Raw genomic sequence first — 26,173 nt, forward strand, 5'->3', positions numbered from 1 at the left:
GGGGGATCCTGTGGCTCCCTGCACAGGCGGGGGGACCCTGGGGCTCCCTGCACAGGCGGGGGGGACCCTGTGGCTCCCCTGCACAGACGGGGGGACCCTAGGGCTCCCTGCACAGGCGGGGGGACCCTGGGGCTCCCTGCACAGGCGGGGGGACCCTGGGGCTCACCTGCACAGGCGGGGGGACCCTGGGGCTCCCTGCACAGGCGGGGGGACCCTGGGGCTCACCTGCACAGGCGGGGGGACCCTGGGGCTCCCTGCACAGGCGGGAGAGGAAATGAATGGAAATGTGACCCTCGACTGTTAGACTTGGGACCCCTGAAGTGAAGAGTATCGGGACCTTCTAGTCCTGGGTCAGCCACGAGTTTAAAAACATTGAACTCCCCCAGGAGTCCCTGCCTGGGGCCCAAGTGTAAATGTCCTCGGACCCAGGGCGGCCATGGGAAAGGACTGCATGAAACGCGCACGAATGCGCCCCCCGCTGGTCTTCAGCAGCCGCAGCCCCTCCAGCGTTCAATGGGACACGGTTAAGGTTAAACGCTGGCTTCCAGGGTGACGCCACTCCCACGGCGCTCGAAGGCCTCTTCCTCGAACACCCCACGCGCGTGCCCCTCCAGCCCTCTGGGAGCAGCTGCACCGCCCGCACTGGCCTCCCACGGGATCCTGGAGCCAGCGCAGGCCACGGATGCGGGACCTCCATGACGCACAAAAGGCAAGTTAACCATTTTCTCAAAGGCACCCGGCTCTGAGCTTCAGATCCTGTCGCGTGCCGGTCCCCAGTAGGTATTAACACACCCATTCATGAGGAAACTGAGGCAGAGGGGCTAAGGAACGTCCCCCAAGTCACGCAGGCGGCAGGTGGCAGAGCCGGGATTCAAGGCGAGGCAGCCTTCCCGTACACAGCGCCGCCTCTCAAGCTGAGAGACCGGCAGCTAACGGGGGGGGGGGGGGGGGGGGGTGTCGAGGGAGGGGGTCACCGAACCTGGGACTGGAGGGCAGAGCGGAGGAGGGAGCCTGGTGGCCTCCGCTCCCCTGGGGAGAAACTAAAAGCAGGAAAACTGGTGCGGCTGCTCCTGGTGCCAGAAGAACACTGAGTCCCGGCCCAGACCCAGGTCACACGGGCCGGACAGGTGGAACAAGGTGGGGGAGGCGGGGGGCAGGGGTGCGGGTCCAGGAGGGTAAGAACTTGGGAACACCTCCACTTCTGCAGTGAGCGTGTGTGTGTGTGTGTGTGTGAGTGTGTGTATGTGTGTGTGTGTATGTGTGTGTGAGAGAGTGTGTGTGTGTGTGAGTGTGTGTGTGAGTGTGTGTGTGTATGTGTGTGTGAGAGTGTGTGTATGTGAGTGTGCGTGTGTGTGTATGTGAGTGTGAGTGTGTGTGTGTGTATGTGAGTGTGCGTGTGTGTGTGAGTGTGTGTGTGGTGTGTGTGTGGTGTGTGTGAGTGTGTGTGTGTGTGAGTGTGTGTGTGAGTGTGAGTGTGTGTGTGTGGTGTGTGTGAGTGTGAGTGTGTGTGTGTGTGTGTGTATGTGTGTGTCGCTCTTGGGCCAAGCACTGCTGGTCCTTTCTCTCTGCTCCCAACGCTGACCTGGCTCTGAGCGCTGAGCTCACCTGGCTGAACCGGCTCACCTGCTCCTCACCGTCCCTCGTGACTCAGCGCTGAGGTTCCAGCTGAGGCCACAGCCAGGCTGGCTCGAGGGGGGACTGGGAGAAAGGTCACCAGGTTCTGGGAAGCCGACTCCCGGGCCACAAGGTACTGCCCAAGCGTAAGTCCGGTTCCCTAAAGAAATCGTGCATCCCGGGCGGTGCCTGGAAGGCCCGCCAACAGGGAAAGGAAAAGTACAGCCTTTCACAGCCCAGGATTCGGGTTCCAGTTTGGCTCCCAGATCCCTAAGGTCATGCCCCTTTTATCTGCCTGTGCATTCAGCTTCTCTGCCTCCAATGCAGGGTGCGGCGTTCACGTGAGGATGTCACGGCTCACGGGGACCGGCCACCGGACGAGCACTGGCAGGGCAGGGCCAACATCGTGCCACTCAGACCCACGAGGAGGGAGGCAAGGAGGACACCGCCCCCACCCCGAAGCGTCAGGACCATGTCTGGCGTTGACACCCAGTCCAACACCAGAATCACTCAATGACGCTCACACGCACCTCCAAATTTCTGGGGTTGCACGCCAGTGAATTCCCTGGACGTTAAGATGTAAACCCTGCCCGGCCGGTGTGGCTCAGTGGTTGAGCATCAACCTAGGAGCCAGGAGGTTACGGTTCGATTCCCAATCAGGGCACATGCCCAGGTTGTGGGCTCGATCCCCAGTGCCGGCGGGGGGGGGGGGGGGGGGGGGGCGGTGCAGGAGGCAGCCAATCCATGATTCTCTCTCATCAGTGACGTTTCTGTCTCTCTCTCCTTCTCCCTTCCTCTCTGAAATCAATAAAAATATCTTTTTAAAAAGATGTAAAGCCTGTGTCAATACCAGTCTCATTTCTCCTTAGCAGAGAGCCCCCTCTCAGCCGTTGGCGGAACCCAGTCTGGGCGAAAGGAGAGTTGGTAGCCACACAGGCCTAGCCCCGGGGGATAACGGATGCAGCCCGCTCCCCGACGCGCTCCTGCGCCCCAGCGGAGAGAAGACACGGCTCGCTTCTTGGCAGCAGGAGACGAAATTCAATTTGACCTCGAGTTCAGGAGCTTCTCACCTTCACAGTGCTTCCCAAACATTAACTAACTAACCTTCCCAGGCGCGCCCGCAGCGACTCCAGGTCCTTCAAGGATAAAGGCCGGGGGAGGCAGGGTGCCGACGCAGGAGCCGTCTGGAAGGTCACACCCCAGAATGAGACACCCCTACACCTGGAGGGGCTGTGGGTGGAAGGACCGGCCCCTGAGCACCAGGGTCAGCGGTTTAAAATCCGCATGGAGATCGTGTGGGAACTGGAGCTGATGTGGGACGGCCAAAGGCTCCCTGCAGAGGGAAGCCTCAGTCTGCCCCCCCCCCCGCCCCCCGCCCCCGTGAGCCCGGCTGACTGCAGAGGGAAGCCTCAGTCTGCCCCCCCCCCCCCCCGCCCCGGCCCCCGTGAGCCCGGCTGACTGCAGAGGGAAGCCTCAGTCTGCCCCCCCCCCCGCCCCGGCCCCCGTGAGCCCGGCTGACTGCAGAGGGAAGCCTCAGTCTGCCCCCCCCCGCCCCCCGCCCCCGTGAGCCCGGCTGACTGCAGAGGGAAGCCTCAGTCTGCCCCCCCCCGCCCCCCGCCCCCGTGAGCCCGGCTGACTGCAGAGGGAAGCCTCAGTCTGCCCCCCCGCCCCGGCCCCCGTGAGCCCGGCTGACTGCAGAGGGAAGCCTCAGTCTGCCCCCCCCCCGCCCCCCCCCCCCCCCCCCCCGTGAGCCCGGCTGACTGCAGAAGCGCGTCCAGAAGGTGCCTGGACACATGCAACAAGGTAACACCGGCCAAGGGCTTAGCCCAGCCCTGCCGGGCAGCTCAGTTGGTTAGAGCGTCATCACCCCGACACGCCATGCGGGGGTTCAATCCCCAGTCAGGGTGCATCCCAGGATCAGCCAGAGATGCATCCGTAAGTGGCACAAATGGCTGCTCCAACCAGCTCGCCTGCGTACGCACACTGTCAGCCCCGCACGAGAGGCCCGCTCGCTGCTCACGCGGTGTGGACCGCTCCCGGCGGCAGGAACGCGGCAGGCCACGCGGAATGGGAGGTCGGGCTCCTCCTCCTTCTCCCACTCCGCGGACCACATCACGGCTGCCACCCTGTGTTCCCGGTGCCTGGCGCCCCACCCCACAGGCTCACGGGCCAGCTCCTTGCAGACGTACATCGACCCGTACGTCACCTTCCCTGGAAGGTTCCCTCACCACCTGCTTAGTGCTGGCCGCCCACCCACCCGGTCACGCTGCGTCCTGTCATCTTATTCCCGCTCGTCACAGCGTCTCTCTCTGACGCCCCTTCCCTAGTACTTGCTGGGCACCTGTGTGGCCCCCGGAATGCAGGCCCTGGGGCAGACGCTCTGTCTCGCCCAGCCCTGCCCTCCATGCCCAGCACGGCGCCCAGGGCCCAGCACGGCGCTCTCCTATGTGTGAATGAGAAAACGCCACCACCTTCAAAGGTCGCCATTCCCAGCTGGGTGCCAAGTCCGGCTGTTTATCCAACGGCAAACCGCTCGCTGGCACGGCTCCGAGGCTCTGGCGCGTCTGCACGCAGCTGGCACAGGTAAGACCCAGGACACTGTGTGGCCTATTGAATGGCCCCACCCAGACGGCTCCTCGGTGAGATGTAAACATGTCAGATACCTTCTCCTAAGCAGCCTCAGCGTAAGAATTAGAACCGCCTCACCCACTCAGCTGTGTTTTCACACACTATCGGTTAAAAAAAAAAAAAAAAACCTCTGCTCAGCACGAGACAAGCTTGTCCTAAAATCGGGTACTGCTGCAACCCCAAATGCAAAGCTACGTAACATTTCACTCCAACAATTTTCATTATTGAGAACTTTTTTTTTTTTTTACAATATTAAGATATTGTGATCACATGGACCTAAATTCCAACCTTTTACACGCTTGGAAAGTAAACAAGCATTAAAAACAAAACAGATGCCCTCACCGGTGTGGCTCCGTGGATAGAGCGTCTGCCTGCGGACTGAAGGGTCCCAGGTTCGATTCCAGTCAAGGGCACATGCCCGGGTTGGGGGCTCGATCCCAGTGGGGGGCGTGCAGGAGGCAGAGGATCAATGATTCTCTCTCATCACAGATGTGTCTATTGCTCTCTCCCTCTCTGAAATCAGTAAAAATATAAACAAATGATGATAACTATAGCTCAGGTCAGTAAGTTCATGCCACTAGCACCACCCTCAGCCCTCAGAGGCGGAGAGGAGCAGCGTGCCCGGGCAGCCCTCTGCCCCACTGGGAGCACAGTGTAAGCCTAGCCCATTGCCGGGGGCTGTTTGCTGAACGGGAGCTGGCTGGCTGGCGGGGCCGGGGGCGCTCTGGGCGGACCTTGCTCATGAGCAGTGACCAGCGTCCACCCTGAAACTTGGACTCAACCCGGTAACTAAGACGTGGCTCACACCCGAGATAAGCTGCATCCGCCATCTCCTGGCAGCGCCGAGCGAGCCCAGATGTCCTCGTGAGATCTGTCCCCACAGATCCATCGGCCGGAGCTGCCGGCAGACGGCGTTTCCCCGGGAGACGCTGCCGAATGGTCCCACGATGTCATATCTCCATCTCTGCGCCACCCCTTGGGGGCGGTGAGAGCTCCCCGCTAAAAACAGCCAGGCCGGCGAGTCCCACGCGCTCCCATCCCCCTTCCTGGCCCCTTCCAGACCCCAGCTGCTCCCTCCTCACCTACTCTTCCTTGCTCTGCTGTTGTCACGTGGAGACCAAGGCCAGGATGAAGCCAGCAAACACAGGTCCCGGCCGAGGTGCAGCCCTGCAGCTCCATCCGCGGCCTCGACGGTGGCTGTGAGGGGCCGCAGCTGGGGCCCTGTCCTCCATGCCGCGCCCTCCACTCGCGCAGAGCGCCCGGCCCTGCGTGCTCCACGCTGCGGGTGGGCCGGGCCCCTCGCGCTCTGCCTCTCCAGCCCCCGGTCCTGGTGGAGCATCCCCGTGGTCCCCAGGCCCGCATTCCTTCTACCTCCACAGCCCGCGCTGGAAAGCATGTCATTGAATCGTGGATGCAATGTCGCTTAAGGAATGTGGGTCTAATTTTTTAAAATATGTTTTTATTGATTTCAGAGAGGAAGTGAGGGGGAGAGAGAGAGAAACATCCATGATGAGAGAGAATCATGGGTTGGCTGCCTCCTGCACGCCCCACACGGGGGATGGAGCCTGCAACCTGGGCTTGTGCCCTGGCTGGGAATTAACCGTGACCTCCTGGTTCATAGGTCGACGCTCAACCCCTGCGCCACGCCGGCCGGCTCTAATTCTGCACTCGGGGAATTTGATTCCCTCTCCCAGGGTAGGAACATGCACTGTGTGCCCGGCACCAGGGTCTTGGGGAATGTCTGGCAGCGAGAAGTCAGACCCCGAAGGCCGGCTTCTCCCTGGCTCGGGCCGAGGTGTTAGCAGACGCCGTGACAGGTGAACGGGACGGCGCAGAGAGAGATGGAGGACAGGAAACGCCGCAGACGCTGATTTCATCACGAACACAGTCCTCTGAGGCAAGCAGGGCCCCGAGGGGCTGTCCCGAGCAGGAAGTCCTGTCTCGCTGTCCCGGGGGCAGGGAGAGCATCACCCACCGCCCTTCAGTTCATGGGAGCATCCCCGTCCCTCCGGCCCCGCTGCCTTCCCCGGGTGCTCACGGGGCGGGCCGGGCTGGCATCATCCCCACGGGAGAAAACGCCGAGAAATGGCCGCAGGAAAGAAGGACGGTCAACGCTGACAGCTGCCACGTCTCACTTCCCACGTTCGGGGGGAAAAGAGTCAGAGGCAACAGATGAGAAGACGAGAGGGGGGATCCCGGGAACCCGCAGTTCCCCGTCTGCACCCCGAGAGCTCGCTCCTCCCCACGTCGGCGAGTGCAGGCCTGCCCGCTTCCACGAGGACACGTCAAATGCACGTGGGGGAATCTGCTGGACGACACCAACGTGCCCCACGTTACACACACACACACACACACACACACACACACACCCCTCCAGCGTCACACAGACACGGATGGGGAAGGAATTCCTTCACGGGGAAGCCGTAGGACCTCAGGAGCGTGGGGTCCTTTATGTTTCTTTTTTGGGAGAATGATGTCAAGCTCCGGGGCTTCACCCGCCCAGGGGATCCCCGCAGTCAGCCGGGCCCTGGATTGAGACGTTCGGGGGTGCAAGGGGAGGATGGCTAACCACTAATAGCCCGTCAGGCCCCTTGTTCCTTAAAGGCAACGTGTCCTGTTTAAGTCAATTACTACGGAGCACACATTCCTACGCGGAGGCCGTCCGTTTGCACGGCAGAGTCCGTTATTAACCACCGACGCCTAACACCGAGCCAGCCCAGGGGCTCACCGACGCCCAGGGGCTCACCGACGCCCAGGGGCCCAGAAGGCTCAGGCGCCCCGCCCCCCGCGGCCCAGGGCAGGGACCCGCCGAGCTGTCCCGGGAAGAGCCCTTGCGTCACCTGAGAACACACACCGGCCTCGCCCCCTCTCCCGGGAGGAGCGCTAAGGCCCGGATTCCTTCCCGTGTTTACAGATCCGCGAGTGTCACATGCAAACCGGACACAGAGCCCGTGTCCCCGCCGTGCAGAGGAGGCGGGGGTCTGAGGGCTTCTCCACGAAAAGATCACTTAGCCCTCGCCCCGAAGTCCAGCCTCGAAATGAAAGGCGTGACTTGGGACACCTCGTCTCCCCCCCGCCTCCCCCCCCATGAAACGTCCTTCACGCCACCTTGAAGGGCTGAGGTGACCAGAGAAACAGACCCTGGCAGCGCTCCAGTCGCGGGGACAGAGGGTTCATTCTTCGCTTCCTGTGGAGGCATGCGGGCTGGGGGGCGGGCTGGGGGGCGGGCTGGGGGGCGGGCTGGGGGTGGGGGGATTGGTTTTGTGCGTGAGGGATACGAAGCAGCTGGAGGACCCAGACGGAACTAAAGGCCCTGGGAGGAGAGGAGAGGACCGCGCCGCTGTCAGAGAGACGACTCCCCAGGTCCACGCACGTGCGCACCCTGTCGCTTCCCGAGCTCTGGGATGGCGTGGCTGGGAAGCTGGGAAATGTCGTGGGACAGGAAACCCCGGTGTGGAACGAACCCCAGCGGGGGTGGGGAGAGGGAGGGGTGGGGGGGGTTGTACAAGCAGACGAATGCTGCCGGAGAGACATCGTTCTCAATTAATTAACCCAATTCGACTGTCGCTTTTCAATCCGTTGCAAATCCATTGCAATGTAACCCTGGCGAGGCCCGCCTCTCCATCCCGGGTCTGACGAGGGTCGGGTTAACATCACCCGGGACACAGGCAGACCTGAGCGGCTCCGGGTCGGCCCCAGACGGGGGAAAAACAAAGGGTGCTCTCCTCAGTGCCCCCCCCCCATAACCCTGTCAGGGCTCGGGGTTCAGGGGGCGTCTGGGTATAAATGCACCAGGAGCAAGAGGCGGTCGGAGGCTGGTGCTGGGCAGGCGCCCGCCTGAGCCACGCCCGCGCTGGGCTCCCGAGGGGGCCAGAGGGAACCGCCGTTTCCGTGTGACGTAAAGCGCCCGAGCGTGTGCCAGGCCCTCCCGCACGGAAGCGGGGGGCCTGCTCCACCTGTGCCTGAGGCGGAACCCTCTGGCCGAGGGTGACTTACACCCCAAGTGGAACGGCACAGGAAGGGGTTGCCAGTGAGCGCTTGCGAGCCGCTCACAAACCATCTGTTTAAACAGAGAGACTGTCCCGGGTCCGGGTGAGGCCGTGGGCCCCTGGATCCGGGTGAGCCTGGGCCCCGGGTCCGGGTGAGGCCGTGGGCCCCTGGATCCGGGTGAGGCCACGCGACCCTGGGTCTGGGAGAGGCCACGCGCCCCTGGGTCCGGGGGAAGCTAGAAGCTAGATCCCGGGTCCGGGCGAGGCTGTGGGCCCCTGGATCCGGGTGAGGCTGGGTCCCGGGCCCAGGAGAGGCCACGCGCCCCTGGGTCCGGGTGAGGCCATGCGCCCCTGGGTCCGGGTGAAGCTGAATCCTGGGTCTGGGCGAGGCCGTGTGCCCCTGGATCCGGGTGAGGCTGGGTCCCGGGTCCGGGTGAGGCCGTGGGCCCCTGGATCCGGGTGAAGCCGTGCCCCTGGGCCCGGCCGAGACCAAACCAGAGGGAGTCGGACCTGCATTACCACCATTTGTCCACCATCCAGAGCTGAGGGGTCAGTGCCGACATGTACTCATAAGGAACTGGTGGACATTGATATTGGGTCTCAAAAGAACTGTTGGTCCAGAAAGAAACTCACTACAGACTGATTCATTTGCCTGTCAGCATAACTATTATTGCTCGTCGCACATTCAATTCTTATAAGTATATCTCTAGTGACACATGATTTCGCTCATCTAGGGGAAATGATGAACAACATAGACTGATGAACAAGAACAGAACCAGAAACAAGGAGGCATCGATCGGACTATCGGGCCTCAGAGGGAGGATAGGGGAGGGTGGGGGGAGGGGGGAGAGATCAACCAAAGGTCTTGTGTGCATGCATATGAGCCTAACCAATGGTTAAGTTCAACAGGGGGTTGGGGCATCCATGGGGAGGGGTGTGGGATGGGAATGGGGGGATGAGGACAAATATGTGACACCTTAATCAATAAAGAAATTTAAAAAAAATAAAAAATAAAAATAAATAAATAAACAGAGAGACTGGTTTACAGCTTAAGTGACTGAGCCTCAACGATCTTAGCGTGGAGTCAACAGCAAAGCGCGTGTTTGGCCCGGCAGGTGTGTCTCCGTGGTGAGGGGCGTCCCTTCAATTCCCAGCCAGGGGCGCACGCTGGGGTTGTGGGCTGGATCCCCAGCAGGGGGTGGGGGTGGGGGGGTAGAGCAGGAGGCAGCCAATCCATGTCGATGCAGTGATGTTTCTCTCTCTCCCTCTCCCTTCCCCTCTCCCTAAAGCCAATGAGAAAATATATACCTATTTAAAAAAAGCAGCTAATGTTTGAACCCAAGTCAGAGTCTGTGATACCACAACCACACCCGCCTGTCCCCAACATGCAAAAGCCAGGGTGTTCTTGAAGCAGGAAGATAATTATCCCAGATAAAAGGTCGAGTAAATATTTACTAATTTGTAAGTCAGTAAAAAAAGTGACCATATGAAACAAAATCATACCTAATATGCAAGTTTAAATAAAAAATGCAAAAAGCACTAGCATTATGAACACCAAGAGCATAGACTGGGAAAGGTGAAGGGAACGGAAATGTTCTAAGGTTCTTGTAGAACAGCAGAAAATGATGGTAGTTATTTAGGCTTCATTCAGTGCGCACAATGAGACATGTGGGGTAACGGCTACAATAAATACATAAAGTATAACCCTCAAGCTAATAAAAAAGAAAAATGGAATGGAGAACAACCACACCTTCAATGAAATTTAAAGAAGGCAAGAAAGGAAGAAAACTGAGATAAAAAGAAAAACAACTAAGACTATATATCCGAAACCATCATTCTAATTAATAGCCGACGATGGTTGGAATAGTTTTTAAAATCGGGTTGTGTGCAGTTTATGAGAGACGCCTCTAAAACTTAAGGACAGATCACTTAAAAAAAGTTATATCAAATACATACTAACTGAAACAATGCTGGGGTGGGTATATTCATACAGAAAAAAAAAAAACAGACTTCGAGACATAAAACAGGTTAAAATGTCCCCTCCATCATCATAAAACGCCCAGCTCACCAGGAGGTTAAAACCGTTCTGCACGGTCAGCCTTGACCAGAGTAACTCCCACAAACTGAAAACAAACAAACAGGAAGGACCTTGTAAACTTCCAGCTAAAACTGCACGTCCACCTTCCTCACGGGAATCTGTCAACCTGTGAGAACCGTTTTCATGCAGTAAAACGCACTCTTCCCCGTGGTGCACGCTCTACGAGACAGGCAGGTGCTGTGTTACCCCCACCACGGGCAGGGCCGGACAGCTCCGTAACCGCAAACGCCGTCTTTCCACAACGGACGCGTCCGCCTCACCAAAACCAAACCCAGCCCACGCCGACGAGGACACTGCCCCAGGCCGGAAACCCCCGTTCCCGCAAACCCGGCAGGACAGGTGCAGGAGCCGGTCACGTGGGAGGCCACAAACGAGACTTCCCGGTTTCAAAGGACTGATCCGGACCCTGTGATCTGACCAGCACAAACCCGGGCATCGAACGCTTTCTAAAAGGCGAGACGGCAGGACTCCCCAGGCCCCAGACCCCGCACAGCTGAAAACAGAGAACCCCGAGACAACACGCAGGTTTTGGAAATGACCGTGGATGTGAGAAAACATCGGAAGTCAGTAACAAAACCAGGAAACCTCACGCTATGTGGGCCACAAGGACAGCACCCCTCAGGGCAAGCCTGTCAGACTCGGCCCGCGGGCCGCGTGCCTCGCGTATTTGGCCTGTGTCAGCCGTTGAGTTTGGCATGCTTGCCTGGCGGGAACGGGTAGTGAGAGGCCCACGTGACAGCGGAGAAGGCTCACACCTGATCCCCCGACGTCAGAGCCTCAGGGAAGAGCGGAGCGAATCCCAGGCAGGGGAGGAAGAAAAGGCAGAAATTAGGGAACTTTAACAGCAACCTAGAGAGAGTCCATAAAGCCAACATGCGTTTTTCTTAGGAACAAGGACACGAAAAAACGTGTCCAGGAACGATTTATTCTTCATTTAGTGCACAACTACTGCTAAGTATTCTTAGGAACAGTATCATGGGAGTCCTGTTGATACCGTCACAAATTACCAACATCACAGTGGCTTAAAGCAACACAACCCTCTTCTCTGGATGGCATGAAGCCTAACACCAAGGCAGGGCCGCATTCCTCCGGCTCCTGTCCCGGCTCCTGCTCTCCTGGGCTCCCCGCTGCCTCGCTCCCACCTGTTGCTTCCATCCCCCTGCCTCCTCCTAAGGCCCTGCTCTTCCCGCCTCCCTCCCGTGAGGACCTGCGATTGCATCGTCGGACGCACCTGCAAATCCCAGACAAGGTGGCCTCCTCCTGGCCCTTCACTCAGTCACGCCTGCGACGTGCCTTTTGCCCAATAAGGGGACGTGCGCACAGGTTCTGGGAATTACAGTGGGCGTCGCGGGGGGGGGGGGGGGGGGGGTGTCTTAAACCCAACGCAGGGACCAAACCACACCGACACTTCAGGGACTAACAAGAAAGCCAGAGGACACTACAGGATCGAAACCTCAGGTGACACAAGTAAACGTCTAGAAAAACGCAACTTACAAAACCAAGCCGAGAAAAAAGGCGCAGGATAGGTGAATCGGTGGTTAACCTGGCCATAAAGAACACGCATGACGAGCCGGCTTACTCACTGGGCGACCCAACAGTCAGGAAACATGGTACCAACGGATGATACACCCACCACCCGCTCCGAGGGCAGGAAAGCAGGGCTCAAGCTCGGAGCACAGCAACCCCAACCCCAGAGCAGCACAAGGACACGCAGCAGCAGATGTGCGGGGAGAGGAAGGGGCGCAGCCGGACACAGGCCCCGCTGCTGAGGGTGCCCCGGCCTGCTCCCGGCTGAGGGTGCCCCGGCCTGCTCCCGGCTGAGGGTGCCCCGGCCTGCTCCCGGCTGAGGGTGCCCCGGCCTGCTCCCGGCTGAGGGTGCCCCGGCCTGCTCCCGGCTGAGGGTGCCCCGGCCTGCTCCGGGCTGAGGGTGCCCCCGGCCTGAGCCCTGCTGAGGGTGCCCCCAGCCTGCTCCCGGCTGAGGGTGCCCCCGGCCTGCTCCCGGCTGAGGGTGCCCCCGGCCTGAGCCCTGCTGCGGGGCCCTTCGTACAACTCAGCCGAGGGGCCAGGACTGCTTGAGCCAACGAAACCCGCCTGCTGTGGGAGCCAGCTCACGCAGGCTGGGCCAGAATCAAGTCTGAGGAGCTCACCACCTCACCAGCCAACCCGACACACCCACCCCCTCCAGCGATACCCGCTCACTACCCCAACCCAATGACCCTCTCCGACGCCAGGGCCTGAACACCTGCGGGTCAAGAAGCCGGCCGTTGGGAAGCACCATGCGTTCACTGCCGCTTCAGCACGCTCTCTAACTGCGTCTTCTCTGAACAGCTATTGGGATGAATTCAAATGATCTGGGCACAGTGACCTGACGGAGGAGGTGGCAACAGCCCTGGCCCGTGTTCCTCAATGGTCAGAGCGCCGGCCCGAGCACCAAAGGGCCTCGGGTTTGATTCCCAGTCAACGGCCTGTACCTGGGTTGCAGGTTCCCTCCCCACCATCCCATCCCTCCCACCCCGGGTGGGGCGCGTGCAGGAGGCAACCAGTCGATGTATCTCTCTCACATCAACGTGTCTCTCTCCTCTCTCTCCCTCCTTCCCTCCCTTCCACTCTCTCTGAAAAGCAATGGGGAAAAATGTCCTCAGGTGAGGATGAGAGAGAGAGAGAGAGAGAGAGAGAGAGAGAGAGAGGGAGAGAGAGAGAGCGAACAACAATGACCATCAAAGAAAACGTGTCTAGGATTCAACCTTCCCCGAGAATAATCCTCCAAGTGGTTCTCACTCATCCCCCCTCTACGACTGCAAATCCCTCATGGCAGCACCGTTTCGCCCGTCCGTCCAGGTAGGTGACCTTGTAAACAGCCAGGCAGCTTGCGCAACCCAAGGACCTCTGAGACTTCCTCCGAGTCTGCCAAGGACATATTTTCCACTGAGTCGCTCAGATGCCAATGCAGAAGCATGCAAAACGGTGGAAAACACGTCAAAGGGAAAGTTATCTTCTCTTAAATATACCCCACATTTCAAATTGTATTAAAGAACTGGCCTGGCCCACGTGGCCCTGCGGTTGAGCGTTGACCTATGAGCCAAGAGGTCACCGTTCAATTCCTGGTCAGGGCACGTGCCGGGTTGTGGGCTCGATCCCCAGTGGGAGGCGTGCAGGAGGCAGCTGATCCATGATTCTCTCTCATCATTGATGTTTCTTTCTCTCTCCCCTTCTCCCTTCCTTTCTGAAATCAATTAAAAAATACATTTTTTTTTAAGAAAAAGAATTGTTTTAAGGTAAAAGAAAAAAAAAGCTAAAATCGTAAAAATAAAATGGAGAGAGGAAATGTATGGGCTGTGCTGACATGGGCGTGCAGAAGCCTGAGCCACGTTCACAGACAGCGGTCAGCCGCAAACAGCTGCACGCGGCCGCACCTCTGCGCAGGGGACGACACAGGTAGGCAAGGACGCCAACGAGGGCTTGAATGTATGTCCTGGAACCGCGGAAACTGAACCCCACCTCGCACTAGAAACGGTACCCCGGCTCCAGGGGGGCACAGCCTGGTAACATTTCAGCCATCGCCACAGCGACGGGCCGCTGCAGAGGTTCTCTCGGGGGAGGGACTGAGGGGAGATGCAAGTTTTACATAATCCACAGAGGGACCATCACTCAGAGCCAAATCCGCGCTCAGGGACTGAGGGACAGAGGGATGCGGGTGAGGGGAGGAGCCACAGCTGGGCTCGGGAGTGGGGATGAGGGACCAGAGCGGGAGGAGGTGCCGGCCCCTGAATCACACCGTCAGCTTTCGAAGGAACAAGAGTCTAGAACCTTGTTGCTCCAACACCCAGATTCCAGACAAGGAGTAGCTTTCCAAACGCCTCTCCTTGTCTCCAAGCCAACCTCCAGGTCACCAACAAGCGTCCTCTCCATGGTCTGCGCCCCCAGGGATGGCGGGAACTCTCTCTCTCTCTCTCTCTTTCTCTCTCTCTCTCTCTCTCTCTCTCTCTCTCTCTCTCTCTCTCCCTCTCTCTCTCTCAGCTCCCCATACTCACTGCTGACATCTGACAATAAGGCAATGCTCACATTAGCCAAAAAGAAAGGAAAGTTCTGGCTTACACAGACCCGCGCCAGACGGACGGCGAGGCCCTCCCGCCCTGACTCGGCTCCAGGGCGGCGCTCCCCGGGGCGGCCAGTACCTGCGCATAATATTTAACTGAGTGCCCTGTTCCTACTGGTCCCTGCGCTGGAGCACCTAATTTTAGAAAACCGATTAGCTGGTTCCTTCTAACTGTATGTTATTGTAGCGAAGGTCAAATTTTTCACTGAAACTATGGCAACAAAACCCCAGTATTTTCTGTCGACAAGACTGAAGCCAAGGCCAAGAGTGGGGGGGCGGAGGGCCCGCACCGCGTGGCTAACCGGATGTGGGCCCTTCACCTGAAAGTCTGAGCTTCTGGGAATGTTCAGGGGGGAGGGAGGGACCCCAGCCTCGGAAATCTGCCAGCAGGCCTCCCAGCGAGCTCAGGATCGAGTCTCATCCCCGATCCCATTTTTAGACGCGTATAATTTTAGCACCGAGCACCCAGATATTTCACAAGCACTCAGACTGGAACTCACATGGACCCAGAAGATTTCCAGGTGAGAAAAGGAACCTCTACATCTCCCAGAGGGAGGAACTGCCCAGCTCACTCTCCCTCCACCACTGCAGCGGCTCGAACGGGAGCGTCTCTGCGCCGGCCTCCACGGAAAGCAGCTGGGGTGTCTGATGGGACGGCGTCTCCTGCCCACACCGGTGGCCCCCCGCACGCACCTCCCCAAACCAGTGCCAGGGGCGCAGGCACAGCCTTCGCTTCTCCGGGAGCCGGGCGGCCTCTGCCCCAGAGAGAGGTGCCTCCCCCGGCCACGGCCACGGCCACGGCCCCCGAGGAAGGAGCCACGGGGCGTGCCTTCTCCTGGGAGCTCAGGGCCACGCAGGGAAGGCAGCCTGACGCCGGCACCGGGCCGGGGGGCGCACACTGAAACCTGGTCCCTCCAGACGCTGCAAAATCCATAAAAACAGAAGACAGCGCGGCACGTGCTGCACGGGACATGACCAGGCAGGCAGTTAGCGTGTGTCTCTAGCGTGTTACAGACATTTGCGCCTGTGTCAACGTATCACAGAATGCCACATCGGGGGTAACAGAGGAGGACACTGGTTAAGGAACCCGGTAGCTCAGTCCCCTCCCACGGGCAGGCTGGAGCAGGTCTGAAAGGGAAGGCTGCTGATGTCAGATGGTCCGGGTTCGAGTCCTGGCTCTGGCGCTTCTGTGTAAGCTTGGACCCAGCGCTCAGCATCTCGTGGCCAGTTTTCCCACCCGTCAAAGGAGGGTAAGCCTTCTGCGCACGGCAGCTGCCTGGCGGGGGGCGATGGGGGTGGGAAAGGAACAGAAAGGAAGCGATACAAGTCAAACCGGTTAAATGAACTCATGCATGTAAGCACCAGGCGAGGCGGTCACAATTACCGGCATTCATGGAAAACAGATGGGGATTAACTCCACAGGGTGATGGGACAAGAATAATTGTTTTAAGTCTGTGGCCCAAACGCAGCAGCCTACAGGACAGAGCGGGGGACACCGGGGTGCGTCCCAGCCCCAACTTCCACGCAGATTTGCTCTTGGACCCCAGACACTTCCTGCGTCTCGTCTCCCCGTCTGGGAAGAAAGGAAGCGCTCTCATACGCTTAAGCGACTCAACCCGTCTTCGTCAGAGCTGCCGGGGCGGTCAGAGAAGCCTGGCGCTCCGCTCCCAGGAGACAAATGGTCCCAGGACACCTGTCCACCCCCCCCCACACACCGTCCCCATCAGCCTTGCCCCCGGAAGGAAGCCACAGGGGCATTGCTGAGGCTCAATCAGGTGACCGCGCCAATGCACCTGTGGCACTAAAAGCAGCCTTTGCCTCCAGAGCTGAACTCTGTTCTCTGTTAGCAGACGAGCTGTTACAGGTCAAAGGGCATCCAGCGGGGTCTGGGGTCTCCGCTCCGTGGGTGACTCGGGTGTCCAACAAGGAAGCTGTCCGGACACCGAAGGGCATCGGCTGCCCCCGCCCGTGCCCAGCATGCCGAGCACCTGCAGACATGCACCTCGAAGCTCCGGGCGAGCGGGCGGGCAGAGATCCGCGAGGGGCGAGGGGCGTGTGGGACGCCAGCATAGTGGAGCCTCGGGCACCATCCCCGCGGCTGTGAGCCGCTGTGAGCATCCCTGCCTCCGGGGACTGATGCAAATGACAGAGTGTTCCCTCCCCACAGAGTCTGTCCGTGGGAGACAGATAAGCTGGTAAATCCGAAATGAGGGTTATTTAAAACCTACTAATCTTTTTATTAAATTCGAATTGATTTTTTGAACACGGTACAAGTTGCAGGAGGCTTCCCCACCAAGCGGCCCCCACACACCTCCAATCCCCGAGGCCCCCGCTGGACACGCGCCCTAAATACACGTGTTTCCGCCTTATTTCTCCCGACGGTAGCAGCGCAGCCCCGTCCCCCTGCTTAAGGCCCATCACGGCTTAGAACCAAAACACACAAAACACGTGAAGTGAGCCCCCCGCCCCCTTGCATGTGAGTACTTAAAACTAAATGAGATATGGATTCATTCCTTGCATGCTTTGCCTAAAGGAAAAAAAAAAAAGAATGTTGCTTAGCAACAAATAAGACAAAGTGCAGTGAAGGGGGGGGGGGGGCGGGGGGGTTGAGAGACAGCTGAGCCAGGGAGCGGTGAGGGCCACCCTAGTCCACGGGACCTTTGCCACCCAGTATCCTGGCCGTGTCCCCATCTGGCCCCGAGCAAGGCTGGCTGGTCCCAGGCATTCGTCTTCTCCTGACAGAGAAGGCCGCAGCCCAGAGACACGGGAGCCTGCTCGGAGGCCGGGGCACGGTAACCGGCCGTTTCCAGCCCATCGCACAGTTCCACGCTGCAAGGGGTGCTGGGAAGTCATTTCACCGGAACTGCACTTATCCGACGGGGACACTGAGGCCTAGAGAGGTGAAAGGGCTCTCCTGCCCGCCCCCCCCTCCCTCCGGGCTCAGGGCCGGGGGCGGCAGACGCTGGCTGGACGCCGGCTCTCAGGTCAGACGGTGCTCCTCGGCCGTCTCGGTTTTCCTGCATCCGCCTCAGCCTGACTCCACGCCGACGGTGACCAGGGAAGGGGGGCGACACGGAAGTATTTCTCACTCGGTTAGAAAGAGGGCGCTTCTTCGAGTCCCCCCACAAAGCTGCCGGGAGGTTCAAGGCCGAGCCCCCAAGAGCACAGAGGGGATCGGTAGGTCTGTGCAGGGATGCTGACCGCTCTGAGGGGAGACGCTCACCTGCAGATGGGGACACGACGCCTGCCCCTCGCAGCTGAGTAAACGCTTTATTCATGTTGGCTCCTGTTGTTCACAATGTGGGTCTGTTTCCCCATGAAACCCTAAGGCTCCTGAAAGCAAGGGGACCGGGTTTCACGCACCGGGCCGCCCCGCCCCCGCCCCATCACCGAGCCCGGCGGCCGGCGGGGCAGAGCAGGGCCTCGAAGCCACTTGAGCTGCACGAGCATTTTCACATTCGCTTGGTGACTGCCGTGTGGGAAACCCACCGGGTTGGGGAGACAGAAGAAACGGGGGACACGGGAGAGACCTATCCAGAACACGCTCCGCCTCTTCCCAGTTCACACAGACCCCTGACCGACATCACAGCACCCCTCCCCCGGCCCCGTGCCCCCCATCGCAGACTCTGAGCTTCCCTCCAACAGCTGCTCTGCTGAACGGAGACCTTCCCACAGGCCGACACCGCTCTGACGCGGTGGCAAGGGTACGGCAGCCCTGGGACCAGAGGGAGAATCCGGGGCCAAGGTCAGCCTCTTGGACCAGAGGGAGATGATCCAATCTGGAGGAGGGGACCACACGCAGGTAGCATGAGCCACACGAGAGCCCCTCCTACTTCGCGAGAGCCCCAGTCCTGTCGCTGCGCCACAGCCCTGAGGTCAGGGTGAACACAGCAGGGGCCAGCCGGCCGGCGCGGCTCAGGGGTTGAGCATCGACCTAGGAACTAGGAGGTCACAGTTGGATTCCCAGTCAGGGTACATGCCCGGGTTGCAGGTTCGATCCCCAGTGTGGGGCGGGCAGGAGGCAGCCGATCAATGATTCTTTCTCATCATTGATGCTGCTATCTCTCTCTCTCTCTCTCTCTCTCTATCTCTCTCTCTCTCTCTCTCCCTTCCTCTCCGAAATCCATAAAGACATGTTTTAAAAAGAAAAGTAAAGAAAGCAGCAGGGTCCTGGGACCAGGAAGGGGACTGGCTGCCGGGCTCCCTCTTCCCTTCGCAGAAGATGTCACTGCAGGGGGAGGGGCGGGGGAGGGGACGGGGGAAAGATCCCACAGAGAAAGGAATTCACTAACCACAGAGTTTCTATTCCTGGTTTCGACCAGATGTCTGCCTTCCCTGCTCTTTCGGGACTTGGGCTCAGCCAACACCAGTCAGGGAGGGGAGAGACCCTGCCTCACCTTCCGCAGGCCGGGACCCCGAAAGTGCCATGGCAACCCCAGGACCCAGGGGCCCGAATCCTTCGGCACCTCCACGCTCCTCCTCCCCCGGGGACCGAGGCGCTCCGAACTGAACCGCGCGGGTGACGCAGAAGCTTGGCGGACGAGAAGCAGGCGTGCGGCCAGTCCCATCCTCTGCACATGCACAGGGGCAGGCGGCACAGCCGAGGGAATTGCAAAAAAAAAAAAAAAAGCAATTCCTTAGAAATGTGCTTTTAGCAGAAAAAAGCAACTGCATCTATTAGCTATCCCAGCTATCCCAGCAGCTCTCCCGGTCACTGAGCGAGGCTCGTGAACCAAGAACTCTGGCTCTGTACCTTACTGTCTGCAATCCTGTCACCGCTCCAGGGAAGGAGCCGCTCTCCCCAGCTTACGGGGGAGGAAAGAACCTCAGAGAAAGTACGTCACCGATCGAGTCACTGGCCTGTGTATGGGGCCCAGGTGCACACCCCGACCCTGGAAAGCACCTAAAGTCAAGAAGAGAAACAACGTACGGTTCTTCTCATGTCGCTAAGCAGTCACACGCAGGTCCTTGCCCCGAGGGCCGTGGTGGGCAAACTCATGAGTCAACAGAGCCAAATATCAACAGTACAACGATGGAAATTTCTTTTGAGAGCCGAAAACCAACTTCTGCGCATGGGCCACGAAGTTTCAATCGCACTGTACGTGCGCGCCCGCACGTGGTATTTTGTGGAAGAGCCACACTCAAGGGGCCAAAGAGCTGAATGTGGCTCGCGAGTTGCAGTTTGCCGACCACTGCCCTAGGGGGACCAGGCCCTGTACGAGGTCCTGGAAATGAAAGGAGAAGAACAGCCAGGCATACTGAGCCCTCAACCAAGGGCCACTCTCCCATTTCACAGATGAGAACACCAAGGGTCAGGGAGGTGGAGCAATACGTCACGTGTCACACAGCTAAGACTTAGTGGGACTTGGACTGGATCCCAGGAAGCCTGGTCCTGGGGCCTGGGTTATCGAGCGAATGGGGGGCAGGTGTTAGGAGGGGCCTGCAAAAGTACACACCCCAGGTCGGAGCCACGGGGGGCTGTGCGGGCCCCCAATCCAGTTTAGGAAAAGGAGGGACACCGCAGCAAACCCCAAAGACGGCAGGCGGCTCCCCAGCGGCTCAGATGAAGGCGCCATGGGCCAGCTGCGAACACACACCCCGGGGGTGGGACTCAGACCCGGTGGTTCTGAAAGTCGCGGGTGATGCCTCTCACCCACCCCCAGCTGTGTGACCCCAGACAGGCTGCCTGACTCCGCCTGGGCGGGTTCCTGTCCCCTCACAAGGTGGACGGCGGCTCCATGCGCTAAAAATGGCACCGAGGCCACCGGTCTTGGCCTGTTCAAGGTAAACTGAGGCACGCCTGCTCCTCAGAGCAGGGAGAGCTCTGCGGCTGACAGGACTAGGGGCGGCGGCTCCACGTTCTCACTTCGGCCGCGTTCGGGACGGGGCTGTGGACGGAGACACGGAGGAGGGCTGGAGGCAGCGGGGGTCCTGCCACCCGGCCTGTCGCCCGTTCTGTTCCAACCGGCCCCCGGGGAAGACGTGCCGACAGCCCCGTGCCCAGGGACGCGGCCAGCACCAGCCCCTCTGCCCCGGAACGGCTCTCCATTTTATCCGCATGTCTTCAGCTTTGATTCAAAAACATGGTTTCTACGTCACCTACCAAGAACCTCTAACTCGAACGATGGAGTGTGCAAACGGCCAGGTGCGGGCCCTGCGGGACGAGGCCGCTCGGCAGGCACCGCGCCGGGCCCACGCCTCCACCACCCTGGCCGCCGGAGCCCCTCGGGATCCTCAAAAGCGCTCCCTGATCAAACCTCGCCGCTAGAGCCGAGCCTCCCCGACCACCACGAAGACAGCCGCGACGTCTTCTACCAGCTCCGGTACCAGCTCCATTGCAACCCTCGTGGGACTCACGAAGCCGCCTCCCGAGGACACCAGATGCAGGAGGCCTGGCGGAGAGCCGGCGCCCGCAGAGTGCCCACCTGTCCCGCCAGAACGCCTCGCCCAGGTTGGGGGTTGAAGGGCACCAGAGGGCACACCCCCCGACACCGGGCAGCAAGGTCTGCCCAAGTCACACGCTTCCTGTGGCCAATACGGGAGCAACTGCCTGGGGGACGGCCGCACGCAGGTGAGGCCTCAACCTGACCCGGCGCCCTCCCACGTGCTCGCAGGACAGGTGGAGACCTCATCATCGCCACCCCCATCCTGACCGAACTTCCTCATGCATGCTCAGGAGGTCAAAAGGCTCTGAATGGAAATCAGACTTTTAAAAATATACGTAAGTAAGTAAACCCACAATTGCTTTTAAAAAACACACACACATGCACACCGCAGCGCGCTTCATACATTTTCCCGGGAGGAAGCCGCCCTCTCCAGGGAGGCGGCCGCCTTACCTCTGAACTTCTTGGGCGGATTGTTTAGGTCTCCAGTTTCCGGCTGCACAACACAGCGGTCGTCGACCAGCCTGCAAAAAAAAAAAGGTAAATGCTACATCAAGGCACGTCTAAGAAAATAGAACCCTAAGCACTCTGCAAAAATCAAACAGCCACGCCCACCAGTGTGGCTCAGGGGCTAAGTGTCCACCTAAGAACCAGGAGGTCAGGGTTCAATTCCCGGTCAGGGCACATGCCCAGGTTGTGGGCTCCATCCCCAGTAGGGGGCGTGCAGGAGGCAGCCGATCCATGATTCTCATCATGGGTGTTTCTATCTCTCCCTCTCCCTCCTCTCTGAAATCAATAAAAATATATTAAAAAAAATAAAATGGCCGGGGCTATTCCTGGCCCAAAAACAGACGCCAGGTTCCCCGGGGGTAGAGGGTCCCCTGCAGGCACAGAAACCTGCCCCAGCAGCCCCTGCTCCTGCCTCCGCCAGGGCCGCCGCGCCCGTTTTCCGTGGCTCCTCCTCCTAACCACGTCCAGGGTGGACCCGAGCCCAGAGGCAATGCCCAAGCCGGAGGCACCGCCAGGGGTCGTGCGCTCCAACGGCGGCGGCGGAGGGCCTACTTCGTGCCAGGCCCCTGCCCTCAGGGATCTCAGGGTTCGTGCAGGAGCCCCAAGAGCAAACTGACCAGGAGACTATAGCCCACGGGCTGTACCCCAGGAACTAACGGAGGCTGTGGGAGCAGCCGGGCCCAGGAGGTCACACCAACTGAACCGGGAGAGAGAACGCGGGCGGAGGAAGACAGGGGGCGCTGCGGGCGGAGGGAACCGCAATGCGTGGAAACAGGAAAGGACGTGGAGGCTTCAGAAGCGGCCAACGGGGAACGTGGAAAAAATGAGAAATAACTATCAGCCCCCAGTGAAGTCTGGACCCCGGATTCAAGGCCCCGACTTGTCACCGAGCGCATGCAATTCCTCCAGAAGCACTAACTAAAGGGTCTGCTTGGGCAGGTGAAGAAAGGAGGATGGGTCCCCGTCCCTACCGCGGCGACCAGGACCCGTTCGCCTTCCCAGGGACCGCAGAGCTGGCTCCCAGCCGACAGGCTGCCGTTTCTGGGGTCTCTCCCAGGCATCGGGCTCCCTCTTACCCCAAAGCGAGGAGCCACGAATCCCCGGCCTTTACTCTGACGGCTCCTCCCTCCACAATCCCCTCCACTCCTAACATCCCACTGTCTCCAGGCCCTGCTCAGAGCCCCGTCTTCTCCACGAGGTCCCCGCCCCACCCCGGCCTTCAGCAGCAGGCGCTCTCTGCCCTCCCATCCCCCCATCCCCACGGGCCAGGAAGGAGCCGCCAGGGAGGGAGCTCCTGCTCTCAGCCCGGAAGGTGCCGGGCCGAGTCCAGCGCCTGCCCAGGCCAGGGGCTCAGGGGCGATGGATGGGGACCCTGTGTCCAGAGAAGCCCAGCAGCCAGCAGTTTCCTCCGTTGGCTCCAAAGCACAGCTGTCTCTGAGCCGCCCGAGGACAGCGCGGCCCTGGCCTGGGTTTTCACGCAGAAATCAAGAGCCGAGTCTGACACTCCACGCGCCCCGAGCCCCGCGTGTTGGTGCAGTGGGGCCATCAGATCCCAGGAACCAGGAGGAAGGGGCAGGAGGAAGGGCCCGTGGGGGCTGGAGGCCAAGGGATTGTGGACGGCACTCGGCCACCTACGGGCAGCAGGAGCGGCGACGGCACGTCCCTGCTCCCTGTCCCAAGGTCTCAGGAGAGATGCTCTCAGCCACCCTCATCCAGGTCCCCACCACCCAGGCCGACTGAAGCTGGGCCCCAGGGGGGACCCCATAGTCTAACAAGCTCCGCAGGAGACTCAGAGCCCCCTCCGACGCGCACGTGCCCACACTCGCGCCCTGAAGCTCAACGTGTGGATGGAGCCACTCGGAGGGCGGGGACCACCTCACAGGAAGGGAGCTGGGCTGGGAGGAGGCCGAGTCCCCCCAAGTCGTGGCCACGCCTCGACATCCGCACCCGGGGTCCAAACACGGGGAAAGGATTAGGAGGGGAATAAAACGGTCAAGCGAATTTCCCAGATCCATTTTTATCCCAGTTATCCTCCAATGCTGCGTGCGGGGGACCGGGAAGAACGGACGCCTCTGAGGGAAGTGTTAAGAGGAGCCACCATTGCCCTCCCCTCGGCCCCCCAGTGAGGAGGAGGAGGAGCTTAGCGTCCATTTCCTGGTAATTTCTGAGGGAAACTCTCATAGAGAATTCGGTCCTCCTCGAATCCTGCGCACGGACGCCCTGGAGGCAGAGGCCTCGGGGGAAGGACCCCCCCCCCCCCAGTTTCAGGGCTGCGGGGGGCTCTCCACTGACCGGCAGGGAGCCTGGGGGCTGGAAGGGGGTGGCACCATTAAAAGAACTTGAGGCCAAGGAGGAACTATGGGATGGAGGATTAACAGGGCATCCAGGTCAGAGCTGTGGGCAGCGAGCGAGGAGGGCGGTCGGGCAAGCCAGCCCCCCCAAGGGCACCCTTAGGAGCGTGGTCCTGGAGCCCCGACTCTCGGCGCTGTGACCCCGGGCAGGTGGCCAATCCTCTCTGCTGCTCAGAGGTTCGCCTCCACGGACGGCGACAGCAGCGGGGCTCACGTCCGCGCTGCCTGGGGACTGGGGGGCCCACGTGGGTGCAGCGATGAAGGCACCCTGCCGGGGACGCCCACGGGACTCGCGGAATCAGAGCTGCCGCCGTTCTCGCTGAACGATGAGGAGGATGAGAGACTCCCCACAGGGAAGGGGAGATGGAAGGGATCGGCCGAAAAGGAAAAGGGGACTGAGAGGCCCCAGCGACAGAAGGCCTCTTTGCCAAGAGCCACGGGCGATCTTTTATCGAGGGGCTCCTGAAAATGGACTCTTTATACCGCGGGGCCCGACCGCGCTGTAATTCTGTATCTGCAGCACCTGCTCCTTGAGGCCGAGGGGACCGGAACGTGAGCCGGGATCCCCCCTGCACACACACACACACACACACAGGCACACCCTCCTGAGAGCGTGCACGGTCCCATCACAGCCCTGGTCACAGGAAGGCCTGGCTCCCAGGAGGGCCGTTCTTGGAGGAGCTGTCGGCCTCCTCCCCCCCGTCTATTTGCGATGAGCTCCTGCCAAACCCAGCAATGCCACCCGGCCTCCCTGCTCCCGCTCACCGACAGCACAGCCGCCCCGACTTCTGGAGCTGAGCACCCGTTTCTGCATCCTGTCCCCGCGCCCCCCGGGGCGGTGCTGCCCAACCCCTCTACACGACAGGGGGAGGGGACGAGACTCACAGGGGGACATTACGGAACAGTCGGACCACTCCACGCTGGCTGAGAACTGAAGCAAGCACAGGAGGGCAACCATCTGACTTCCAGAACTCGGTGCCGTTTGCAACGTTCAAACGCCAGCGGCACCTCGAAGCGGGAGGCTCCGCTCCCGAGAAAGATGGGCTCCGAGCGCTTCCGGCTCGGCTTCCACGACACACGTCCCCGCCCGACGACGACGGGGCTCGGTGAGGCTCAGCGCGCCTCTGGGCCTGTGACCGTGAACCTCAGACGCTACCCCACGTCCTCAGCTCGCCCCCGGCTACGGGAAGGGGGGGAACGGTGACGAAGCCTGAGCTGAGCTGCCGTGGGATCTGGTGCTCGTGGCTCCTCCCGCCCCGGGAAAAGCCGAGGAGCCCGCGGCGTCCTCCTCGCAGCGAAACCGCAGCCTCGGGCAGACGCGGCCGCAGAAGTGGGTGCTCTTACCCCAACGTGCTGATAAAGCCATTGGTCGATCCCTCCGCGTACAGAGAACATATGTCCCCGATGTGCAGGAAACTCGACATCTTGTCCGACATGTCTTCCTCGAAGATCCTAGACGAAGCAAAACAGGCAACGTGACGAGAAGGAACAAGAACGCGCAGCGGAGGGGGAGAAGGTGCCTGCGAGCTGGCTTAGCTCCGCGCCCTTCTCCACAGCGTGGCCGGCAGGCAACCGCATGAGCCAAGCGAGGCCGCGGCAGCCACGTTTCCCCGGATGGTACTGCCGTTCGGCCTGCCTCTCCCACGGCCACGGCCGGCCCGATCCGGCCCCCGAGGGCCCTCGGAGTCAAACAGCGACTGAGGCCGCGGGGACCTCGGCCAAGAACTCCGCGGCGACCAGGAGCCGGCGCTCTGCCTCCTGAAACGAACATCCTCCGCGGGCCTCGGAGCGGGGAGCGGGCAGGAGGAAACACCCGGGACAGGACCGGGGCCTGGCGGGGCCGGGGTCTCGGTACTCGAGCAGCAAAGTGAGCCCACCAGAGTGACAGCTGGTGACAGACTCCCCAGGCTCCGGCGGCCTTCGCAGAACCCCAACTCTCCCAGGGGGATGTCCGTGTCTTTCCTTCCCATCCTCCACCAGAAGCGCCCGGCCCCTCCTTGCACCCCTCCCCAGGCAGGTGAGAGGAATAAGGCTCGGGTCTGTAGGAGCCGGGGTCAGGCGTGGAGCCAGGGGTCAGAAATGCACCCGCCAAGTTCAGGTAGTCCTAGAAACGGCTCATAAGTTCCAGGAAATCTCTGCAGCCCAGAAATCTCTCTCTCTCTCTCTCTCTCTCTCTCTCTCTCTCACACACACACACACACACACACGCGTGCGCATGCACACGCACACCAACAAAAACACGGGCCTGACTCATGGGAACAGCCATAAAGACTGAGGAGTGGGAGCCAGTTATAAAAAGCGGAGCTGACATTGAAAACACGAGTCGTTTCTATGGGAAGATGGTGCGCTGCTGTGGCCTGCAGGTGACCCATTAGACAGGCAGGGAACCGGGACTTCCTCAGACCTTTCCCGCAAACCCAGACCCCGGAGCCTCGCCCCACGTCTGCCCTCCCGTCTCCCCCTCAGCAGAGCCGAGGACTGTGACGGCCGATGGCCGGGGGTGG

The 26,173-nt window shown here is 60.5% G+C and overlaps 1 protein-coding gene across 1 annotated transcript in view; it reads right to left on the minus strand.

Annotated features, from left to right (window-relative positions):
* ITPR1 (inositol 1,4,5-trisphosphate receptor type 1) overlaps positions 1–26,173 on the minus strand; it is a 175,367-nt gene that overhangs the window by 133,350 nt on the left and 15,844 nt on the right. Inside the window, exons 3-4 of the mRNA XM_079795762.1 lie at positions 25,014–25,121; positions 21,262–21,332 (exon numbers count right to left, since the gene is read on the minus strand). Of these exons, the coding sequence (XP_079651888.1) occupies positions 21,262–21,332; positions 25,014–25,105 (163 nt within the window). The 5' untranslated portion in view covers positions 25,106–25,121. The remainder of the gene's footprint in view (positions 1–21,261; positions 21,333–25,013; positions 25,122–26,173) is intronic.

Source organism: Cnephaeus nilssonii (assembly GCF_951640355.1).
Source record: "Cnephaeus nilssonii genome assembly, chromosome: 17".
Taxonomy (NCBI): Eukaryota; Metazoa; Chordata; class Mammalia; order Chiroptera; family Vespertilionidae; genus Cnephaeus; species Cnephaeus nilssonii.